This window comes from Doryrhamphus excisus, linkage group LG5 (genome assembly GCF_037039965.1).
Source record: "Doryrhamphus excisus strain RoL-2023G ecotype Guam linkage group LG5, RoL_Dexc_Guam_v1.1, whole genome shotgun sequence".
Classification (NCBI taxonomy): Eukaryota; Metazoa; Chordata; class Actinopteri; order Syngnathiformes; family Syngnathidae; genus Doryrhamphus; species Doryrhamphus excisus.
Window position 1 is genome coordinate 5834757 of NC_136361.1, and position 25244 is coordinate 5860000.

Below are 25244 nucleotides of genomic sequence, written 5' to 3' on the forward strand. Positions count from 1 at the left end.
CCTTATAGCATGGTTTGAATTTAGCCAATGATTGTATAAACCGTGGGATTAAAAAATAATAAATGATAGCGGCTTTTGCTTCTTTTTTGGCTCTTTTGTGATGCCGCTTTAGAAGATGGGGGCAGGAAAAATTAATTTGTACTTGTTTCGCACTTGGTATGGCAGTATTAGACACGGTTCCTGTTTCTCAGTGTGGTCAATAATAAAAGGAGAATGAAAAATAAGACGCATATATCTTCAGTTACCTAATCCATTTTTTTTTACCCCTGTATACCTGTTCTTTGAGTTCCCCTCGATAGGCTCTGTAGAGTTTGTCAGAGTTGTTGACCATCTCGCTGGGGTGAACCTCTGCAACCACTCCCAGCAATTCATAGATAGTACCGAGGACTGAAAACATTAAAATACAAATAATTCATCTCAAAATAACTATCAATAATCTAATAGTGCAACATGAGAACAAATACCTGAATCAGGAAGTTTGCTTTTTTGACAAAGTTCACTGTAAAATCTTGTGAATATTTCACTAATCCCCAACTCTGCTGCCACGGTAGACACTTTCGTTTTAAGGAGAACCTGTACAGAAAAAACATAAGTATGTTCAGAATTATGACTTATGAAAATATTTTCACCATTGGACTATGAACACAGCATTAAACGGTACTTTAAGCAGTTGACAGTTGATGTATTTGATCAATCTGGAAGCTGTTTGGACACATTAATAAAGTAAAAAAAAAATCCCAACAGAAACCAACCTTAATAAGCAGCTGTAGTACAGCAGTCCTACATTTGGCTGTTTTATCCTTTGCGTATACAGTCATGCATGTGTTCTGCAAGGAAAGAAGGAAAATAAGTCAAATGAATGATTTTTGAAAATGTGTTATACGGATTATAATCCAAATACATATAACAACAAGTGTCCCGATCAAAAATTGTAAAAAAATATGTGGGAGATAGTTGGTATTTTCTCAAGGGCACCTCAACATTACTCAGGAATCAGACTAGCAAGTGTACAACAATAAACGCAGTAGAGTCCTGTTTTTTATTGCATTTAACTGGTTAATATAATGCACAGCAGTCTCAGTAGGGAGACTTGATTAATAATAATTATTTTTTTAAATAATATATATATATCATAATTAGTATAATAATAATAATTAAAAATATATTTTTTATATTTTTATTATATTAATTATTATATACATTCTTGTAAAAAAGTAATTATTAATATAATATATATATTAATTATTATTATATTATTATTTATTATTTTATATATATTATTTAAAAAAATAATTATTAAAAATATTTTTTTAAACCGAAAATCACAATCGTACATACTTTGATGTCTATATGATAATTTTAAATATATATATTTTTAAATATATATTTTTATTATTATTTGATTTATATATATATTTATATTTTTTAATTATACATTAATTATTATATATATTATTGTAAAAATCTAGTTAATTATTAATATAATAATATATATATATAATAGATATTTATTATTTTTTTTATTATATTAATTATTATTATTATATATTTTAGAAAATTATTAAAAGTATATATATATATATATATAAAAAAATATTTTTTTTTTTACCGAAAATCACAATCGTACATACTTTGATGTCTATGGCGTAGGTCTTCTCCCAACCTTGGACTCTTGGAGAGAGCTTTTCCATAAAGTTCTCCAGAACACACAAAGTCTTAAGTCTGGCATCCCGGAACTGCAAAACAAACACACGCTTATCATCATGATGCCATTTGAACACATAGTGTAGTCTATTTGAAACTCACCTCATCGTGTGTCAAAGACTTCTTCAGGAAGCTGAGGAGACCGTAGTCTTTAGAAAACAGCAAGGATGTCTGCAGAGCTTCGAGGGACAAATACCATCATTGGAACATTTTAGACCCAAGTGGGTGACAGAATATCATTCATAGATCTAAAGAACTGATTGGAACGCTTCTGCTGGAGAATTTAACATGTACAGTTTCTTACATTTACATAGGACTGCATTGTAGTCATAGTACATGACAATAGTAATCGTATTGTCATTTACTATCTAGTAATCAGCAAATTAAAAACACATGGTGAATACCGAATCACCACTAGCACCTTGGACTAGTGAGAGGAAACGTAATTCCTTTTACCGACTCGATTTCTTGAGACACTCACTGAAGTGAATCGGGTATTCGAGTCACTCGTCACAAAGTGCATGATAAGAAACTCGCAAATGCGCAAGAAGTTGCTACCGTGAGTCTGTGCGGCAATAGGAAAAACTTTTATTTTGAGTCAAAGTTGCAGAATCATTGACGTGTTAATTTAGTTACTTTCGAAACATTTTTTTTAACTCACAAGTTCTAAACGACTCGTTCATGACTCGCACACCGCTGCTGTAAGGAGACTAGCATCTCTATCAACTAATTGACCTCCGGTCGCTTTAGTATAAAAACAACAATGTAAAGTTAATGACACTTAAAATGGCTGCCTCGCACATAAAGAATTCTTGTTTAAAAACGTTCACTTTTGTGACGAGACTGTTATTGTTTACCAAGTTCATTGTCGGCTGGTGTCAGCATGCACGTCTCCCCCAACTTCCCAACCAAATCCTGACATTCCAAAGACGAACGCCGGTTATCTTCGTCTGCCAAGGATTCGTGAAGCTTCAGGAGGAAACCGTGAATGCCTCCGGAGGCGTTGGTTGCTGAGGAAGACATCTCTGACCAAAGCTAACATGTGCTAGCAGGCTCCACTGAGGAGCCAGTAGTGACGTATGCAATGCGGAAGTAGTTTTAGTCGGCTTGGCGGATCGAGACAAACGTCGATAGTATCGATATCAGTGCCAGTGACGTTAAGTGATTTAAATTCAATAACAGTAACAGTTTATTGAAAATACACGTTTTTGTCACACGTTTTGTTAAAACATGATCTCGGTATGTAAAATATAAGTATGGGGTTGATACCAAAATTTGCAGTATCATCCACACCGCCCCTGTTTACATCACAGCAAGTGCAGTAAACGCTTTAAATTAACGCATGAATACAAACTATTTTAACTGTAATGCTCCCCAACCACCCAATAACTTTTAAAGTTGTATTTTTATGTTTAAAAAATAATAAAATATACATACATACCGTATTAAATAAAATATTGCAGTGGACACTAGAGGGCATGACTCACCCATTCTGTTGTTAGGTTGGGGCGTGGTTTGTGGTTTGGGCGCGAATGTGTTGGCGCCAAATAGAAGTTCCCTCTATTGACGTTCATTCGGTGGTTGCCTGTTGGAATATGAAAAAAAATGCCCTGCTTTGGGGACCAGCCCTGCGTTTTCCCATCCATTGTTTCTATATATTTAATACATACAGACTCCAAATTATAAATATAGTATTAAATATATACAGTTTATACACTCAAATGACCTTATGCAAGATTCCTTTTCACTGACCAATGGCATCTCCTGTACAACATAATGGCTTGATTATGATATCAAACAATTGCAAAGTCACATAAAAAAAAAAATCCCCCAAAATAGGGTTATTTTCATTTTCACATGTATTGTTATTTTGGAACATTAGCCCAGATTCGAAAGAAATTGGGAATGTTTGGCAGCAGCATTAGGTAATAAAAATATCCACAGGTACAAAACTGCTAAGAAGAGATGAGTTCTTGGAGCAATGAAGCCACCACCACAACATTGAGGCTGTTTCCCAGGACTTTGTAACGCTGCTTGATGGGGATCTGTGCAGGAAAGGCTAAAAGGGAGACAATAATAAAAAAAAATTACAGCCATGTGATGACATATTACACAAATCTCAAATAATTTATAGTTGGGAGCATAGAAAAAGGTTTTACAACCTTCTAAATGCATTTTTTACCACTATTAGAGACCTGTATACATGAAATAGCACCCCTATAGTCACATTTCCACTTGTATTACCCAACATAGTAGACATAATAATCGAACATAAGCCTATTAAAGAACTATTAACTATTAGAATAACTATTAGAGACCTGTATACATGAAATAGCACCCCTATAGTCACATTTCCGCTTGTATTACCCAATATAGCAGACATAATAATAGAAAATAAGCCTATTAGAGAACTATTAGAATAACTATTAGAGACCTGTATATATGAAATAGCACCCCTATAGTCATGTTTCCACTTGTATTACCCAATATAGTAGACATAATAATAGAAAATAAGCCTATTAGAGAACTATTAACTATTAGAATAACTATTAGAGATCTGTATACATGAAATAGCACCCATATAGTCATGTTTCCACTTGTATTACCAATATAGTAGACATAATAATAGAAAATAAGCCTATTAGAGAACTATTAACTATTAGAATAAATATTAGAGACCTGTATACATGAAATAACACCCCTGTAGTCACATTTCCACTTGTATTACCCAATATAGTAGACATAATAATAGAAAATAAGCATATTAGAGAACTATTAACTATTAGAATGAGTATTAGAGACCTTACAGAACTTACAGAAACTTTTGGGGAAACCCATTAGGTTGGCTACTTCTCTGGGAGTAAAGTAGCGTAGCTTCAATTTTAGTAGCTGCTGGAGTTTGTCGTCGTCTTTGGAGCACTGGTCCACATGCTTAAACACACTCTCCATCTACACACAAAAGGAAATGAGGGGGTCAGAGTGGATATGTGTGGATCGCAGTGACGTGTTGTGAGGACATTTTGAAGAAAATGTTAATCCTGGGAAGTTTCAGGGAAATATCAGTTCCCAACTAAAAAAAAACACAGGGTTCGATTCCACCCTTGGCCATCTCTTGGAGGTTGCATGTTCTCCCCGTGCATGCGTGGGTTTTCTCCGGGTATTCCGGTTTCCTCCCACATTCCAAAAACATGCTAGGTTAATTAGCGACTCCAAATTGTCCATAGGTATGAATGTGAGTGTGAATGGTTGTTTGTCTATATGTGCCCTGTGATTGGCTGGCCACCAGTCCAGGGTGTATCCCGCATCTCACCCGAAGACAGCTGGGATAGGCTCCAGCACCCCTCGTGACCCTCGTAAGGATAAGCGTGAGAAAATTAATGGATGGATAGATCGATGGACACCGTCCAGTGGTTAGCACGCATGCCTCACAGCTATGAGACCCGAGTTCGATTCCACATTCGTCCATCTCTGTGTGGAGTTTGCATGTTCTCGTGGGGGTTTTTATCCGGGTACTCCGGTTTCCTCCCACATTTCAAAAACATGCTAGGTTAATTAGCCACTCCAAATTGTCCATAGGTATGAATGTGAGTGTGAATGGTTGTTTGTCTATATGTGCCCTGTGATTGGCTGGTGACCAGGGTGTACCCTGCCTCTCGCCCGAAGACCCCGAAAAGCGGGAGGAAAAGCGGTAGAAAATGAATGAATGAATGTTAATCCTGGGAAGTTTCAGGGAAATATCAGTTCCCAACTAAAAAAAAAAAAAAAAAAAAAAAAAAAAAAAAAAAAAAAGAGAAATCCAGCTTCTGATCACTTTTTGTTGAGCTTGCATAGTTAAACCCTCCAATGTTGACAGTCAAATTCATTCATTTATTCATTCAGTAGAACATAAAAATACTATAAATGGATGCATTTAGCCTTGTTATGTCTTTGGGTGAAAAAGACTTCTAAGTTGATTTAAAATGTGTGAACCAGTTCATAGTTTGTAATTAATATGTTCAAATATATGGTACAACTGGTTAAAAAGATTTTCTGCTTATTTTTATTATTATTATTGTTATTTATATTTGTTTGTCCAGTGGTTGACCAGATCCAACAATTCCAAACCTACCTCCGTTTCCATGCAGCTCTGGAGCACGGAGCCGGTACCTTCCACATAGCGCCCATACCTTTTAATAACAACAACAATAAAGAATCTTCTCATCATCTCAGGTACCCCGTGGCTTTGGAAAAATCATACTTGAAAAATGAAAGTATGCAAAGGCCGCTTTGATATTGTGTAAAGCAAGTACTGTATATGCTAAGAGGTTCATATAAAAGTAGTTCCAAAATAAAAAATGCATATCAGCTTTGTGAGAAAAGGTATTAAAAATGCTCTTCTAGCAAATTTTCTTCTGGTAATTATGATTTTAGTATATATTACAATATTTTGACTTTATCCCGGTAACATTATGACTCTTTGACCAAAAGTTCCAACTCTATTCTTTGGTTTTGTTGATTTCTCATATTAATAATTACAATATTTATAATTATAATAATTATAATATTAATTATAATATTAATAATATTACTATTTTTTTATCATATTACAAGTTCATTTTCATAAAATGAGGACTTTTTTTCCCTCTCAATATTTGGACATTCTAGTAAAAAAAGAATGTAATCCAATTTCTGCAGTTTTTTTATGTTCCAATTCTTTCAACTTTCTTCTTGTACATTTTTCCCATATGACTTTATTCCCATAATATTTTGACACTGTTCTTGTGACATAACTTTTTCACGTTCCAAAAATTACAATTTTATTAATTGTTTTGTTTTTCATATTATACCTGAAAAATGTCTTTAATACATTAATTTTATATTTTAATATTAATTTTATATCGTATTTTCTTATTCTTATATATTTCTTATAAAATTAAAACTGCAAATTGCTGCTGATTTTTCTATTTTTGCTGTTTCTTATTTTAAAAAATTGTTTAATATTATATATTTATATTATATTTATATTATATTATATATTTATATTCTATATTTATTATATTTTTATGTAGTTATTTCTTTTCTTATATATTTCTAATAATGTTTTATATAATATTATATTATTTTGTATAATATTATATTAAAGATTTAAAATTAAGATTTTGTTAAAAACACAGAGTTTAAAATTTGTGTTGTTTATTAAAAAATTATTTTCTGTTGAATATTTAATTTAATTAATTTATCTATTAATAATTTAACTTAGTTATTTTTCTTAGATTTCTTATATTTTTTAATAATATTAAGACCAAGTAAAATTAAGACCTTTTGTTAAAATTACTGCTGATTTTTTACTTTTGTTGTTTATTAAACTATGTGAAATTATATTTTTCGAATGTGCTGTGGGCCGATAAAAAACAGCTGTACAGTAAGTACAGTAAGTGGCCCCTAGGCCGCACATTGGACACCCCTGGTAGCTAAAAGCTAGAAAAAAGATCAGCACGGCAGATGAGAAAGACATACAGTAAGTTGCGATTTAAAGTGAGTAAAATAAAATGTTAGCCCAAATGAGACTAAAGTAGCGTACTCACCCTTTAGTAAAGCAGACGGACCTCCGGCAGACGGGCGTGACAATATCCAAGATCAGAGCATAACGCAACAATGTTTTGTGAGGAACGAGGTACTGCTCAATATCCACGTTCTCCTCTGGTTCCAGGAAATCCTGAATTTGCCTGACAGATAAATCCATATTCTGATTCACCTTCCTCAGAACCTCAGTTGTCGTCTCCAGTTTATACAAGAAACCTGGGCTGGGGTTTTCTTCTGTCAGGGAGTCAACTGGACTCAGACGACTTGGAGGCTCTTCGGAGGGCTGGAAGGACTTCTATGACACAAATATAACTGTATTATGGAAAGCAGGAAGTGAACAAATGTAACAGTTACTGATCACTATATTGACAGTTACTATGGTACCCATTATGTCTTTGTATGGTCATATCAACTCGTACTTCGGTATGTGACAAAAAATAAAAATAAAAATAAAAATAAAAATAAAAATAAAAATAAAAATAAAAATAAAAATAAAAATAAAAATAAAAATAAAAATAAAAATAAAAATAAAAATAAAAATAAAAATAAAAATATTTAAATTATATTAGGAAAGCAGGAAGTGAACAAATGTAACAGTTACTGATTGTAAAAGTACCAGATGGAGGGGTAGGATTTAATAAGCTTTGCTTCTTCCTACTCCTTTTGGACATGTGGAACTGTGAACTGATTATGTGATGCATTCAATTGTAATCTGATGCATGTTCAAATGAAATTCAACCATTACAATTACAAATATATGACAAGATGAGGCCATACAATATGATTCTAGTACACAAACATCTACTACAGTTTAATACTGTAGTTAGCGCACCTTTGCCAGGTGTGAAAGGGCAAAGGTGAGGTTTGTTAGCTAGATGGTACAAGGTCCGAGCGACAATCCACGGTAATAAAAACGTGGCTCTCGTTCTAAATGGACCCTTAGCATCTTTAAGCTCATCTCATGTGCTTTTGTGAATACCAAATAATTTCCATCCCCGTTTCCCCTGCTGGGACATAACAATAATATTAATAACTATCATACATACGCTCTCACCTTAGAGTGTGCCAGGGTAGAAAGCTTTGCCATCAGGAAGTAACGCAGTCTTGAATTTGGGATCCCAACCTGAATGCATAAAGATAGCAGGAGTTTTACAGTGAAGAAAATAAGTATTTGAACACCCTGCTATTTTGCTATTTCTCCCACTTAGAAATCATGGAGGGGTCTGAAATTTTCATCGTAGGTGCATGTCCACTGTGAGAGAGATAAACTAAAAAGAAAAATCCAGAAATCACAATGCATGATTTTTTAACAATTTATTTGTGTGATACAGCTGCAAATAAGTATTTGAACACCTGTGTATCATCTAGAATTCTGACCCTGAAAGACCTGTTAGTCTGCCCATTAGAAGTCCACCTGCACTCCATGTATCATCCTGAATCAGATGCACCTGTTTGAGGTCGTTAGCTGCATAAAGACACCTGTCCACCCCATACAATCAGTAAGACTTTAACTTGTAACATGGCGAAGACCAAAGAGCTGTCCAAAGACACCAGAGACAAAATTGTACACCTCCACAAGGCTGGAAAGGGCTACGGAGCAATTACCAAGCAGCTTGGTGAAAAAAGGTCCACTGTTGGAGCTATCATTAGAAAATGGAAGAAGCTAAACATGACGGTCAATCTCAATCGGAGTGGAGCCCCATGCAAGATATCACCTCGTGGGGTCTCAATGATTCTAAGAAAGGTGAGGAATCAGCCCAGAACTACACGACAGGACTTGGTCAATGACCTGAAAAGAGCTGGGACCACCGTTTCCAAGGTTACTGTAGGTAATACACTAAGACGTCATGATGTGAAATCATGCATGGCACGAAAGGTTCCCCTGCTTAAACCAGCACATGTCAAGGCCCGTCTTAAGTTTGCATATGACCATTTGGATGATACAGAGGAGTCATGGGAGAAAGTTTTATGGTCAGATGAGACCAAAATAGAACTTTTTGGTCATAATTCCAATAAGCGTGTTTGGAGGAAGAAGAATGAAGAGTACAATCCGAAGAACACCATCCCTACTGTGAAGCATGGGGGTGGTAGCATCATGCTTTGGGGGTGTTTTTCTGCACATGGGACAGGACGAGTGCACTGCATTAAAGAGAGGATGACTGGGGCCGTGTATTGTGAGATTTTGGGGAACAACCTCCTTCCCTCTGTCAGAGCATTGAAGATGGGTCGTGGCTGGGTCTTCCAACACGACAACGACCCGAAGCACACAGCCAGGAAAACCAAGGAGTGGCTCCGTAAGAAGCATATCAAGGTTCTAGCATGGCCCAGCCAGTCTCCAGACCTGAACCCAATCGAAAATCTTTGGAGGGAGCTCAAACTCCGTGTTTCTCAGCGACAGCCCAGAAACCTGACTGATCTAGAGAAGATCTGTGTGGAGGAGTGGGCCAAGATCCCTCCTGCAGTGTGTGCAAACCTGGTGAAAAACTACAGGAAACGTTTGACCTCTGTAATAGCAAACAAAGGCTACTGTACCAAATATTAACATTCATTTTCTCAGGTGTTCAAATACTTATTAGCAGCTGTATCACACAAATAAATTGTTAAAAAATCATGCATTGTGATTTCTGGATTTTTCTTTTTAGTTTATCTCTCTCACAGTGGACATGCACCTACGATGAAAATTTCAGACCCCTCCATGATTTCTAAGTGGGAGAAATAGCAAAATAGCAGGGTGTTCAAATACTTATTTTCTTCACTGTACATCCATAATTTACATCCATGAACATCCACAATGGAGTTGAAATAAACCTGAAAATTTTGCCATTCATTAAAAAAAAAATATATCCCAATGGAAAGTCAGAACCATGAGATGAAAAGTCTAAATTAGAAGATTAAAAAGTCATAATTACTTGATAAAAAGTCATAATTACAAAATAAAGTCAAAATTTGATGATAACAAGTCTAAATTATTAGCCATTATGAGACAAAAAGTGAAATAAAAAAGTCATAATTGCAAGATAAAGTCAAAAATTATGAGCTCCAAAGTCACAATTATGATATAAGTCATAACTTGATATAAAGTCATAAATTAGGGAATAAAAAGCCAAAATTACAAGATAAAAAGTCACCATTATGAGAAACAAGTCATAATTACAAAATAGTCATAATTCTGAGATAAAAAGTTATAAATGCAAGATAGTCAAATTATGAGCTTAAAAAATCACAATTATGAGATAAAAAGTTATAATTGCAAGATAAATAGTTAAATTATGAGCTAAAAAAATCACAATTACGAGATAAGACATAATTGCAAAATAAAAAGTAAAAAATTATGAGCTCCAAAGTCACAATCATGATATAAGAAAGTCATAATTAAGGAATAAAAAGTCATAATTACAAGACAGGGAAGTCATCATTATGAGAAAAAAAGTCATAACTACAAGATATAGTCATAATTACGAGATAGTCATAATTGCAAGATAAAAAGTAAAAAATTATGAGCTCCAAAGTCACAATTATGATATGAGAAAGTCATAATTAGGGAATAAAAAGTCAAAATTACAAAATAAAAAGTCATAATTACAAGACAGGGAAATCATCATCATGAGAAAAAAAGTCATAATTCCAAGATAAAGTCATAATTATGAGCTAAAAAGCCATAATTGCAAGACAAATAGTCAAATTATGAGCTAAAAAAAATCACAATTATGACATGAAAGTCATAATTGCAAGATAAAGTCAAACATTATGAGCTCCAAAGTCACAATTATGATACAAGAAAGTCATAATTAGGGAATAAAAAGTCATAATTACAAGACAGGGAAGTCATCATTGTGAGAAATAAGTCATAATTAAGAAATAATGTCATAATTATGACATAAAAAGAACTAGGTAGACCAGGACTTGAGTTGGTTATCATGGTGGCAACACAGTCAGGAGATCGGGAAGACCTGGGTTCAATTCTCCGCTTGAGCATCTCTGTGTGGAGTTTGCACGTCCTCCCCGTGCATGGGTGGGTTTTCTCCTCCAAAAAACATGCTAGGTTAATTAGCGACAAATTGTCCATAGGTATGAATGTGAGTGTGAATGGTTGTTTGTCTATATGTGCCCTGTGATTGGCTGGCGACCAGTCCAGGGTGTACCCCGCCTCTCAATTGTAAATGACAAGAAGAAGTGATGTTCTTACACTTGTGGGCGAGACCATGACCTCCTGGTATGTGTAGCCGCATTTGGTTAACGTTTCCACTAAACATTGCCTGCAAAAAATCAGAAAATCATGTCAGAAGGATCTCCATCAGCTCCATTTGCATACATTTGTGAGACAAAGTCTTAAAATTACAAGAATAAAGTCATAAATTTATGAAAAAAGTCATAATATTACAAGAATAAAGTCATACATTTACGAGAAGAAAAGTCTTAATATTACGAGAATAAAGTCGTACATTTACGAGAAAAAAGTTGTTGGTTTATGAGGAAAAATAGTCATAATATTCCAAGAATAAAGTCATGAATTTAAGAAAAAGAAGTTGTAATATTACAAAACTAAAGTCGTACATTAACGAGAAAAAAGTCTTAATACTACGAGAATAAAGTCGTGCATTTCGGAGAAAAAAGTTGTACATATGAGAAAAAAGTCATAATATTACGAGAATAAAGTCATACATTTAGGAGAAGAAAAAAGTTGTAGGTTTATGAGGAAAAATAGTCATAATATTACAAGAATGAAGTCATCAATTTATGAAAAAAAATTGTAATATTACAAGAATAAAGTCGTACATTTCCGAGAAAAAAGTCCTAATACCAAGAGAATAAAGTCGTACATTTCCGAGAAAACAGTTGTACATATGACAAAAAAAGTCTTAATATTACGAGAAGAAAGTCGTACATTTACAAGAAAAAAGTTGTATGTTTATGAGGAAAAATAGTCATAATATTACAAAAATGAAGTCATCAATTTATGAAAAAATTTGTAATATTACAAGAATAAAGTCGTACATTTCAGAGAAAAAAGTTGTACATATGACAAAAAAGTCTTAATATTACGAGAAGAAAGTCGTACATTTACAAAAAAAAGTTTTATTTTTATGAGGAAAATAGTCATAATACTAAAAAAAAGTCATCAATTTATGAAAAAAAAGTTGTAATATTACAAGAATAAAGTCGTACACTTAGGAGAACAAAGTATTAATACTACGAGAATAAAGTCGTACATTTCCGAGAATAAAGTCGTACATTTACGAGAAAAAAGTTGTATGTTTGAGGAAAAATAGTCATAATATTACAAGAATGAAGTCATCAATTTATGAAAAAAAATTGTAATATTACAAGAATAAAGTCGTACATTTATGAGAAAAAAGTCTTAATACTAAGAGAATAAAGTCATACATTTACGAGAAAAAAGTTGTACATATGACAAAAAAGTCTTAATATTATGAGAATAAAGTCGTACATTTACGAGAAAAAAGTTGTTTTTTATGAGGAAAATAGTCATAATATTCCAAAAAAGTAATCTATTTATGAAAAAAAAGTTGTAATATTACAAGAATAAAGTCGTACACTTAGGAGAACAAAGTATTAATACTACGAGAATAAAGTCATACATTTCCGAGAAAAAAGTTGTAGATATGAGAAAAAAGTCATATTACGAGGATAAAGTCATATATTTATGAGAAAAAAGTTGTAGGTTTATGAAGAAAAAGAATCATAATATTACAAGAATGAAGTCATCAATTTATGAAAAAAATTCGTAATATTACAAGAATAAAATCATACATTTACGAGAACAAAATCTGACTATTACGCGAATAAAGTCGTACATTTACAAGAAAAAAAAGTCATAACATTACAAGAATAAAGTGGTAAATTTAGGAGAAAAAGTTTGCAATATAAAATAATGTTGATTACCTGGCAGAGGAGCTCTCAAATCCTTTAACATTTTCTAGCAGGATGAATCGAGGAAGCTGGCTCAGCCTGACAACAACAAAGCCATATTCATGTTAACACTATTCTATATTTTGTATACAAGTAAGGCACCAAGCAAGCGAGTGTGAATGGTTATAGTATGTGCCCTGGCAGCTGGGATAGGCTCCAGCATACCCGCAAGCCTAGTGAGGATAAGCTGCATAGAAAACAGAAGAATGGAAACAAAACGGGAAAAAAAAACCTCGGCAGGAGATCAAGAATGTAGAGGAAGCTCTTAGTTCTGGGATCAGTGATGTCACGTTGGAGTCCCAACCTACAGAGAGAAATACATTATAAATTATAATAACATTAGCATAGTAGCATTTTTGGCCATTCTCAACGGTAGACACTACTATGCTATGTGTTAGCATGTGTTAGCATTGCTGAGCATTAACATACAAGCATTTTGGCGATTTTCATGAATATGAACTTGAGCAGATATTTAGCGCTATCAAGCTAGGTGTTAGCATGCTAACGTTTACATTAGCTTACATTAGCTAATGCTAGCTTACATAATTATATATTTTGTGGCATTTTCAGAGGTAACCACTTCTACAAACATTTAGTGCTATTATGCTTGGTGTTAGCATGCTAACGTTAGCATACATTAGCTAATGCTAGCTTACATAATTATATATTTTTGGAGCATTTTCAGAGGAAACCACTTCTACAAACATTTAGTGGTATTATGCTTGGTGTTAGCATGCTAATGTTAGCAAACATTAGCTAATGCTAGCTTACATAATTATACATTTTTTGGCATTTTCAGAGGTAACCACTTTTACAAACATTTAGTGCTATTATTCTTGGTGTTAGCATGCTAACGTTAGCATACATTAGCTAATGCTAGCTTACATAATTATATATTTTGTGGCATTTTCAGAGGTAACCACTTGTACAAACATTTACCGTTATTATGCTTGGTGTTAGCATGCTAACGTTAGCATACATTAGCTAATGCTAGCTTACATAATTATATATTTTGTGGCATTTTCAGAGGTAACCACTTCTACAAACATTTAGCGCTATTATGCTTGGTGTTAGCATGCTAACGTTAGCATACATTAGCTAATGTTACCTTACATAATTATATATTTTGTGGCATTTTCAGAGGTAACCACTTCTACAAACATTTAGCGTTATTATGCTTGGTGTTAGCATGCTAACGTTAGCATCCATTAGCTAATGCTAGCTTACATAATTATATATTTTTTGGCATTTTCAGAGGTAACCACTTGTACAAACATTTACCGTTATTATGCTTGGTGTTAGCATGCTAACGTTAGCATCCATTAGCTAATGCTAGCTTACATAATTATATATTTTTTGGCATTTTCAGAGGTAACCACTTGTACAAACATTTAGCGTTATTATGCTTGGTGTTAGCATGCTAACGTTAGCATCCATTAGCTAATGCTAGCTTACATAATTATATATTTTTTGGCATTTTCAGAGGTAACCACTTGTACAAACATTTAGTGCTATTATGCTTGGTGTTAGCATGCTAACGTTAGCATACATTAGCTAATGCTAGCTTACATAATTATACATTTTTTGGCATTTTCAGAGGTAACCACTTGTACAAACATTTAGTGCTATTATGCTCGGTGTTATCATGCTAACGTTCGCATGTTAGCATTCTTGAAGTCATACCCTTCCATGGTATGTTTTCATGTTCAAGGCAAATTACAAGGCAATGTATGCCAGCACATACCTGGTAAAAGGCTGACATGGAGGACTCATCAAAATCACATCAAAGCACAATCCATTCAACTCATCAAGTGGTATACCCTAGCCGAAAAGGAAATAGTCAGGTTTTCATACATATATTAGCAAGATATTCCATAACTGTATTCCTCATCCTCTGATTGTTGCCCACCTCAATGGTTCTATTCCAGAGTGGTGTATCTGGGAAATTGTGCTTGTAGATCTGATTAGCAGTTGTGTTTATGTCTATGGCCGCCACTACATCAGCCGATATGCCAGTCTCTGGAAAAGGAAAACAGCAATTTGGCAAAGTTTAGCTACTAGCATATTTGAATGTATAGCCTATCATAACCACACACAAATACTTTGACTTGTGGGCCGCACTGAGTTAACAAAATTGTCCAGGGGGGCCAGAACATATATATGACTATTATGCTTATAATTTTCCTTGAATTATTTGTCTAATATTATCTGTAAAAGTGTTATACTATCAACTGTATGTTCTCATGTCCATTTCTTTCAGGAGCACTTTAAACATCAGACCACATCAAACTATGTAATTTAATTTTACAGTTTTGTTGTTATTGTTTGTTTAGTTTTTTTTTTTTTACTAAATAAGACATCCAACATCATGTTGCCAGTTTGTATGTTAAAAGTTGACATTCTGACGAGCTGTATTCAAACGCTTGGTGGTCCGCATGTGGCCCCCGGGCCGTAGTTTGCTCACCTTTGCTTTAAAATGACTCCAGATTGTGTGTGCGCACGCGCTCCTCGCACGTGCTTGTCGTAGACAGCGGCAAGTGACAGCCATTCACAACAATTGTTATGTTTATACAATATGTTCCTTTAAACCACTATTGGTAACATTGGCTAGCCGGTGGTGGTGTTATTATATTGTTTTTAATTCAAAAAATGTAATTTCGAGCAAGTTGTAACCCGTTCTTTTAAATTGTAGTGATTGTAGGCATGTGTATGCATATAACTGGCAAGCTAAAGTGGACTATAAACTATAGACTATAAACTACTAGACTATAATATATAAAACATTGTTCATCTAATTCTTTCAAAAAACAATATACTTACGTTTTAAAGCATAATGCATCCCACCAATTCCACTATAAAGCTCCAGCACTCGGAGAGTTTCCATTTGTATTCGTTACAGCGACCAAATCTGCTACCGGAATTATATCCGCACCGGAAATGCTACGGCAACACCACTGGGAAAAAAAACCCAAAACACACTCTATAACGGAAGTGACGTCATGCGGAATTACTTTTCATTGTATAGCCATTTAAAAAGACCCTGCATGCATTTTAGCATACGATAAACCATTTTATACTCTAACTTTATACTCTAACGCTAGTTGCTTTTAATGGCGAAAATAAATAAATATGAAAATAACACCACAAGGTAACAAATAATAATAAATATTATACTGGAAGCAGTATTGAAGTTTGTTCTGTACACACGTTTGAGTGACCCATATAATTGTTTTGGGTGGGTGGATCGATCGACCACATTGATAACAAAAATAGTATCTGTATCGGATCGACACAAAGTGAATGTTTGTTGTTTATTTTTAGTTATTTTCTATAGCAATTGTCATTAAGATGTTTTTTTTTGTTGTTGTTGAGCGTTACATTGTTATATTGTTTATAACCTGTAACCAGTTTTTTAGGGCAATTTTTTTTTTCAATTTCAGCTTTAGATTATTTTGCAATAATTACCTTATTTTCCTCCAATAAATCAATGTAATAAAAGTGAATGATTCATTTGTTGTTAGTTTGTTTGAACTAAGGCAACACCAAGACAAGTTTCCAGTGTAAATATATTATTTTAATATAAATACAATTCAGAACCCATGAAAGAGTGACTGGATATTACTATGAACTGTCTGTATTTTTTTTGTATGAACAGTGCAGATAACCCTGGAGAACCTGTAAAAATGATATTGCTTCTAAGTTAATGTAATTAGAACAACATTGTTGCATAATGCACATTGAAAAGCAGACGGGGCAGGACAGATTGATCCATATCATGGAATACATGAATGCAATATCTGATCTGCAAATCCATTGTGGAAATTTTTTTTTTTTTTTTTGACACCAAATGGCAAAATAAATGCACATGGCATGCTACAATAAAGTGATTGTCAAATTCATGTTATGTTACATTTGAATTCATAACAAAGCACAGTGTACTGTATGTCATAACAAAACTTGAGTCTTTTTTTTATAAAAGCTAAAAAGATGATAAATTGCGGCGCCAATGTACACTTTGATTGAAGAGGCAGAATAATGAATGTGTCTGAGGCTTTATTTCCTTGCTTTGGCTCAGCTGAACTTCAAGCGCTGTGGAGAAAAGACATGGAATGATGAACGGGAAGCAAGGAAAAAGTCCTGTCGGGATGACATACAGTGGTGTGATAAAGTGTTAGCCACGACTGAACACAAAATGTAGTTTTTAAATGAAAAACATTTGATTATTAAGGAAAAACATGGCCGTGTGTGAAACCTAATAACTGGTTGGGGCCACCCTTAGCAGCAACAACTGCAATCAAGTGTTTGTGATAACTTGCAATGAGTCTCTTACAGCGTTGTGGAGGAATTTTGGCCCACTCATCTTTGCAGAATTGTTGTCATTCAGTCACATTGGAGGCAAATTTTCAAGGTCATACCACAGCATCTCAATAGGATTCAGATCAGGACTTGGACTAGGTCACTCCAAAGTCTTCATTGTGTTTTTCTTCAGGCATTCAGAGGTGGACTTACTGGTGTGTTTTGGATCATTGTCCTGCTGCAGAACCCAAGTTGGTTTCAGTTTGAGGTCACCAACAGATGGGAGAACATTCTCCTTCAGTAGAATTTATGGTTCCATTTATGACTGCATGTCTTCTGGGTCTTGAAGCAGCAAAACAGACCATCACACTACCTCCACTATATTTTACTGTAGGTATGATTTGCCGTTACTTTTACACCACATAGAATGGGACACACCTTCCAAAATGTTAAATTCTTGTCTCATCAGACCACAGAGTATTTTCCCAAAGATCATTGTCCTGCTGCAGAGCCCAAGTTGGTTTCAGTTTGAGGTCACCAACAGATGGTCGGACATTCTCCTTCACAATTTTTTTGGTTCCATTTATCACAGCAAGTTTCAAACCATCACACTACCACCACCATATTTTACTGTACATTCAACTTTTGTCTTGTCAGACCACAGACTACGTTCTCAAAAATCTGACGGAGACAACCATTAATGTTGCAGTGGTTTTGGTCTTGGAACTCTGCCATGCAGGCCGTTTTTGCACAGTGTGTTATAGTAGAGTCATGAACAGGTCTTTGGATGTTGTTGTGGGGTCTTTTGTGACCTCTTGGATGAGTTGTCGCTGCACTCTTGGGGTCATTTTTGTTGGCCAGCCACTGTTCCATGTTATCTCAATTTGTGGATAATGGGGTGAGGAGCTCAGTCATCCTCAGTCAGCTTGGGCATCTAGTCCGGAGGCCTCCTGGACTCCTCCCTGGTGAGGTGTTCCGGGCATGTCCAGCCGGGAACGCCTTGGTGTCCTCCCGGTGGAGCTGGAGGAGGTGGCCGGGGAAGTCTGGGCTTCCCTACTGAGACTGCTGCCCCCGCGACCTGAACCCGGATAAGCGGAGGAAAATGAATTGATGGATGGATAATGGCTCTCACTGTGGTTTGCTGGAGTCCCAAAGCTTTAGAAATGGCTTTATAACCTTTTCCAGACTGATAGATATCAATTCATCTCAGTTAAGTTTTTTTACTGGGGTGATCACTGGTTTACTCAAGGCCATGTAGAGTTTGATTTTTTTTACTCCTTTAATAATATATTTTAAAATATTTTGTGAAATCAGTAAGGGGGGGGACACTTTTTCATACCACTGTATTTTTTTTTACAGATGAAGTATATAATTGTACTCTTGCCTGTCACCATCTTCCTTGATACCACCATAGTTGTGGATGAGGTTGGACCTGTTTCCATTAGGGTTCAAGAGGGAGGCACCAGGGAGCTGTCCTGGTCGAATGGGCTTGGCTGGGATGGACACAAAGAGACTAAATAAGTCATATGCAGTATATATAGTATATAGTACTTTCATTTTTTGTTCAAAACAAAAATGTAAACAAAATACTTTACATCGTACCATTCCATTATTTTCTTGAACCCTGCATGCCCCCGTTTTCCAAATCTGTAAGCTGCTGGATCTGTGAATAATCTATCCATCCATCCACTATCTATCTATCTATCTATCTATCTAATATCTATCCACCCATCCACCCATCCACCCATCCACCCATCCACTATCTATCTAATATCCATCCATCTATCATCTATCTCTAAGTCAAAACTGACTTGTCATCAAGAAAGTCAAAACTGACTTGTCAAGGCGAGTGAAGTTGAGTCAAGTCGAGCCAAGTCAAAAAAGTCAAAACTGACTTGTCAAGTCGAGTCAAGTTGAGTCAGATCGAGTCAATGCAAGAAAGTCAAAAATGACTTGTCATCAAGTCGAGTCAAGTAAATTCAAGTCAAGTAAGTCAAAACTGACTTGTCATCAAGTCGAGTCAAGTAAATTCAAGTCAAGCCAAGTCAAGTCAAGTAAGTCAAAACTGACTTGTCATCAAGTCGAGTCAAGTAAATTCAAGTCGAGCCAAGTCAAGTCAAGTAAGTCAAAACTGACTTGTCATCAAGTCGAGTCAATTAAATTCAAGTCAAACCAAGTCAAGTCAAGTAAGTCAAAACTGACTTGTCATCAACTCGAGTCAAGTAAATTCAAGTCAAGCCAAGTAAGTCAAAACTGACTTGTCATCAAGTCGAGTCAAGTCGAGTCAAGTCAAGTCAAGTCAAGTCAAGTCAAGTCAAGTCAAGTCAAGTCAAGTCAAGTAAGTCAAAACTGACTTGTCAAGTTGAGTCGGGTCGAGTCAATGCAAGACAGTCAAAACTGACTTGTCAAGTCGGTTCAAGTTGAGTCAGTTCGAGTCAAGTCAAGAAAGTCAAAACTGACTTGTCAAGTCGAGTCAAGTTGAGTCAAGTCGAATCAAGAAAGTCAAAACTGACTTGTCAAGTCAAGAAAGTCAAAACTGACTTGTCAAGTCAAGAAAGTCAAAACTGACTTGTCAAGTCAATTCAAGTTGAGTCAAGTTGATTCGAGTCAAGTCAAGAAAGTCAAAACTGACTTGTCAAGTCGAGTCAAGTTGAGTCAGGTCGAGTCAAGTCAAGAAAGTAAAAACTGACTTGTCGAGTCAAGTCGAGTCAAGTCGTGTCAAGTCGAGTCACGTCAAGAAAGTCAAAACTGACTTGTCAAGTCTAGTCAAGTTAAGTCAGGTCGAGTCAAGACAAGAAAGTCAAAACTGACTTGTCAAGTCGAGTCAAGTTGAATCAGGTCGAGTCGAGTCAAGTCAAGAAAGTCAAAATTGACTTGTCAAGTCGATTCGAGTCAAGTCAAGTCAAGTCAAGTCAAGCCGAGTCAAATTAAGTCAAGTAGAGTCAAATTAAGTCAAATCAAGAAAGTAACAACTGACTTGTCGTCAAGTCAAGTCACGTCTGGAGTTTGTTACTCTAAGAGAAAATGACAACAGTGCAGTTTGCAAAGTTTCCTATAGTTCTTTTGAACTTTAATCCAAAAGACAGCTGGGATAGGCTCCAGCACCATAACGTAGTTTGTCATAGTTTGATTGTATTGTATTATTCATTCCAAAAAAGTATGTTATTTCCAAAATGGATATACTGTATGTGTCAGTGTTTTCCATATGATTGTAATATATTTAAATGCCGCCGGGGGGCCCTTTAAGGCCTTTGACACATACTACAAATACAATGAAATAGTCTGAAAAACTGCAGTAATGTAGCAGTACTGCTGTATATTGTCTTTTTCTACTTACCTATCTGAGCAGAGCCCCTCCTTCCCATGTTTTTGGGCTTGATTTGGGCGTCCTTCATGCGCTCAACCTCTTGCTGGTGTTGTTGCCGCTCACGGGCTGCAATCTCCTTGGCCTCCTTCAGAGCGTTCTCCAGGGCTATCACGCGTTCGGCTGTGGTCCGCAGCCGCTTCTCCATTTTGGGGATCTCGGAACAAAGGTCGGTATTTTCCTGTATCAGCTATGTGAAAATACACATCAATTTAGTAATTTATTTGGACATAGGTAAGACAGGAGACTTTTGTACTACTGATGTACGTATTTACCTGTTTGTGAGATTTGGTAAGCTGCTCCAAGTTGTTTTCCAGAATGCAGATCTTGCGTCTTTGGGCAATGCTGACTTCTCTTTCCTCTGAGCTCATCTGTGCATTCTAGATGAAGGACATGTTGATTTTGTGCAAATGTTTTTTTCATATCCGCTCATTTACACTCCATACTTTTTGGCAGCTTTGTTTTCACAGAGAGACAGACAAAAAAAACAAGACAAAAAAATAATAAAAGTTGTAAATGTATTTGGGCTCCAGCAACCCCCGTGACCCTCGTGAGGCTAAGCGGTAGAAAATAAATAAATTTAGAGCATAGAAAACCATCTAAAAATGGTTCTTAACATGATTAGAGCCCTCAATACATGAAATAACACCCCTATAGTCACCTTTACACAAATTTTTGCCAAATATAGTGGTCTTAATAAGAGAAAATAAGACATAATATAGGCTCATTCTGGCTGCACGGTGTACAAGTGGTTAGCACACAGGCCTCACATCTAGGAGACCCAAGTTCAATTCCACCCTCGGTCATCTCTGTGTGGAGTTTGCATGTTCTCCTTGTGCTTGTGTGGGTTTTCTCCAGGTACTCCGGTTTCCTCCCACATTCCAAAAACGTGATAGGTTAATTAGCGACTCCAAATTGTCCATAGGTATGAATGTGAGTGTGAATGGTTGTTTGTCTTTATGTGCTCTGTGATTGGCTGGCCACCAGTCCAGGGTGTACACCGCCTCTCATTCATTTTCTAGCGCTTATCCTCACGAGGGTGGTGGGGGGTGCTGGAGCCTATCCCAGCTGTCTTCAGGCGAGAGGTGGGGTACACCCTGGACTGGTGGCCAGCCAATCACAGGGCACATATAGACAAACAACCATTCACACTCACATTCATACCTATGCACAATTTGGAGGCGCCATAAAATGATGTTATTTTATTTTTTATTCTTTAGTTTATTCCTGTAAAATTACAACTTTTTTTGTTAGAATGTGACCTTTTCCTCATAATATTTTGACTTTATTCTCCTAAAAGTACAGCTGTTTTATAATTGTCATTTATAATTTATTCCCATAATATATATTATACATTTTTCTGCACCCAATTTTCCAAAAATGACAACTTTAATCATTATTTTGTTTGCTTCTCATAATATTAAAACTTAAAAAAATGTAGACAAACAATCATTTACACTCACATTCATACCTATGGACAATCGTGCAGCCCCTAATGTACCATATACGCCACTATATTGTGGTTGGGGTTTGTACTAGTGGCGTAGAACATTACTGCATCGGACGAAGAGCTGAGCCCGTTGAAAAAACATCAGCATTCTTTCCACTTACCTTCTTGACTCGGCCGACAAGGTCTTGGACGAAAAGACGTCTGAGGTTGTGAAGTGTCTGTAGCTCACGGGACTGGAATAGACAAATAGTGAGAATTTGAAGTTGTGTTCATACATATGGCTTTTTCTTGGTAGTCCTGCCATGAAGTCCAGCATCCTGAAGTCGCCGCTTCACTGTTGATACTGACACTGGTGATTGACGGGCGGGTACTATTTACCACCTGTGAGTCGTCTTTGTCTTAAACTACACACTCTCAGATATTTGTCTTCTTGCACAGTTGTGCAGCGTTTTTCTGTCCTTGTTAGACCCAGTTTGTGCTGCTCTCTGAAGGGAGTAGTTAACAGCATGGTAAGAGATTTTTGTTTTAGTTTAGATTTTTTAGATGGCTTTTCTAATCATCTATTAGTCTTATAAAATGATGAACTTGGATTAGCAGTCATACCAGGAGATTGATGCAGAGGACTGACAGTTGATGCAACCAAAAATAACAGAAAAAGTTGGAACTGTGCCCCACAATGCTTACACTAATACCGTATTTTCCGGACTATAATTCACATTTTTTCTCATAGGTTGGCAATTCCTGCGACTCATACTCCAGAGTGACTTATAAATGAAAAATGCTAAATACAAGGATGAAGAGTGTTGAACCAGTCATGATGTGCTATATATATATATATATATATATCACTATATTGACAGTTACTATGGTACCCATTATGTCATTGTATGGTCATATCACCTCGTACTTCGATATGTGACAAAAAAAAAAAAAAATTAAAAAAAAAAAAATTAAATAAAAATAAAAATAAAAATAAAAATAAAAATAAAAATAAAAATAAAAATAAAAATAAAAATAAAAATAAAAATAAAAATAAAAATAAAAATAAAAATAAAAATAAAAATAAAAATAAAAATAAAAATAAAAATAAAAATAATATTAGGAAAGCAGGAAGTGAACAATGAAAAATGCTAAATACAAGGCTGAAGAGTCTTGAACCAGTCATGATGTGCTGTATATATCACTATATTGACACTTACTATGGTACCCATTATGTCATCGTATGCTCATATCACCTCGTACTTTGGTACGTGACAAAAACTAAAACTAAAACTAAAAATAAACAAAAACAAGAACAAAAACACAAATAAAAGCAAAAATAAAAATGAAATAAAAAAATAATAATAAAAAAGTAAAAAAATAAAAACTTAAATTATATTAGGAAAGCAGGAAGTGAACAAATGTAACAGTTACTGATTGTAAAAGTACCAGATGGAGGGGTAGGATTTAATAAGCTCTGCTTCTTCCTACTCCTTTTGGACATGTGGAACTGTGAACTGATTATGGGATGCATTCAATTGTAATCTGATGCATGTTCAAATGAAATTAAACCATTACCAAAAAACTGTTTATGTTACATAAACACTGGACACCTTTTCTGTTCATGTTTATTTTTTGTGTAGCTGAATAAGCATTGTGTTAGCATATCTTAGCCTATTCTTTTATCAGTAGAACTTGCCTTCCAAGATGACGTAATGTCTGTTTTGGTCAAGTAGTTTGTAAAATAAATTATACTCCTTATACTCCAGTGCAACTTATGTATGTTTTTTTCTTTACCAAATTAGGCATTTTTGGCCTTGTGTGACTTATACTCCGGAGCGACTTATAGTCCAGAAAATACTGTATATATGCGATTTTTACCATGTAGTCCAATAATTGGCACCACAGCTTGTTTTTGGAGTATAACGTACCAAAGTGTCCTCCAATCCCTTCAGGTCCTGCCTGGTTTGCTCCTGCTTGTCCTGCTGCAGCCTGAGAGAGTGATATAAAAAAAGTAAGAACAGAAGCAACTCTGATCTGATTGTCAGGATCGAGAGCTCGAGATGTTTTACGTGAGCTCCTGGAGCAGGCGACTCTTCTCCTGTTCGGCTGCTTTGACCTTCTCGTTCTCCACTCTGAGCCTCTCTTGCTCCAGCATGATCTCTTGGTTCAGACTGCACATACGACAGGAAGACATACGGAGTATCGGAGTAATTTTTGGTTTTCTTTGAGGGTGACGTGGTGGTCTTACTCCTGCAGTTCGTGGATCAGCTTCTCCTTGTTGTCCAGCTCGTCTCTCAGGTTGCTCAGTTGCCTCTGATGGGCTTCTCTGTGAGATAAGATCTGCTTCTCCACAGCTTCCTGAGGAGAGTGGAAAAAACCCTATAGTTAGCACACAGTTTAGCATATGAGAACAGAAGAAAGAGTAGTACCGAGTACCTTAACTTCATTGACCGGCTGGATCGCATTCTCCTTTTCCATGACATGGACGTTCCCTCGGGAGTGAAAACATGTTTATTCAACATTAAATTGTCCACTTCGAAACAAAGCTGGCCCACTTCTTGCAAGTGCACCCCACTTGACAGTCGATCAGTGCTGGATTTTAGATGTTAAGTTTATTCCACTTAATTGGTTCCAGACCTGACCGTGATAAGTGAATTTCCAAGAATTAGGATTCTTTAAACCTGTTTATGACCTTCTAAATACCATTTTTAACATTATTAGAGCCCGCTAGACATATATTAACACCCCTATAGTCACCTTTAGATTCATATTACACAATTTAATAGACACAATAAGAGTAAATAAGCCATTTAAGTTGTATGTCATGTGTGTTTTTATAAATGGGTTCCCTAATGTGAGTTGGGGGAGTTACGACCACAACAGTGGAACAATGGTTCTTAACATTATTAGAGCCCTCAATTCATGAAATAACACCCCTATAGTCACCTTTACACT

At 35.5% G+C, this 25244-nt stretch overlaps 3 protein-coding genes across 3 annotated transcripts in view; all 3 read right to left on the minus strand.

The window, feature by feature from the left end:
- Positions 1–2880, minus strand: part of prkdc (protein kinase, DNA-activated, catalytic subunit) — a 69969-nt gene extending 67089 nt beyond the window's left edge. The window contains exons 1-6 of the mRNA XM_058060910.2: positions 2562–2880; positions 1807–1883; positions 1632–1736; positions 753–827; positions 465–573; positions 275–387 (exon numbers count right to left, since the gene is read on the minus strand). Of these exons, the coding sequence (XP_057916893.2) occupies positions 275–387; positions 465–573; positions 753–827; positions 1632–1736; positions 1807–1883; positions 2562–2727 (645 nt within the window). The 5' untranslated portion in view covers positions 2728–2880. The remainder of the gene's footprint in view (positions 1–274; positions 388–464; positions 574–752; positions 828–1631; positions 1737–1806; positions 1884–2561) is intronic.
- A 484-nt stretch (positions 2881–3364) lies between these two features.
- Positions 3365–16125, minus strand: trdmt1 (tRNA aspartic acid methyltransferase 1). Its single transcript, XM_058060917.2, has 11 exons — positions 16018–16125; positions 15107–15216; positions 14942–15018; positions 13430–13501; positions 13171–13236; positions 11453–11522; positions 8321–8389; positions 7269–7561; positions 5813–5870; positions 4521–4653; positions 3365–3763 (listed from the first exon to the last, which is right to left on the minus strand). The coding sequence occupies exons 1-11, from the start codon at positions 16079–16081 to the stop codon at positions 3660–3662; spliced, it is 1116 nt and encodes a 371-aa protein (XP_057916900.2). The 5' UTR covers positions 16082–16125; the 3' UTR covers positions 3365–3659.
- Positions 16126–17017: 892 nt separating this feature from the next.
- The window catches only part of LOC131109194 (kinesin-1 heavy chain-like), a 30443-nt gene continuing 22216 nt past the window's right edge, over positions 17018–25244 (minus strand). Inside the window, exons 19-27 of the mRNA XM_058060912.2 lie at positions 24726–24781; positions 24538–24647; positions 24359–24460; positions 24218–24278; positions 22469–22540; positions 21133–21237; positions 20831–21047; positions 18878–18986; positions 17018–17286 (exon numbers count right to left, since the gene is read on the minus strand). Of these exons, the coding sequence (XP_057916895.2) occupies positions 17280–17286; positions 18878–18986; positions 20831–21047; positions 21133–21237; positions 22469–22540; positions 24218–24278; positions 24359–24460; positions 24538–24647; positions 24726–24781 (839 nt within the window). The 3' untranslated portion in view covers positions 17018–17279. The remainder of the gene's footprint in view (positions 17287–18877; positions 18987–20830; positions 21048–21132; positions 21238–22468; positions 22541–24217; positions 24279–24358; positions 24461–24537; positions 24648–24725; positions 24782–25244) is intronic.

Coding starts and splice junctions, on each gene's coding strand:
- trdmt1 (XM_058060917.2), bottom strand. CDS start 16,081: ATGGAAACTCTCCGAGTGCTGGAGCTTTATAGTGGAATTGGTGGGATG. Junction 13,502..14,941: donor CCATGTCAGCCTTTTACCAG/GTATGTGCTGGC, acceptor TTCTCTCTGTAG/GTTGGGACTCCAACGTGACA. Junction 7,562..8,320: donor CTACCCTGGCACACTCTAAG/GTGAGAGCGTAT, acceptor TTTGTGTCATAG/AAGTCCTTCCAGCCCTCCGA.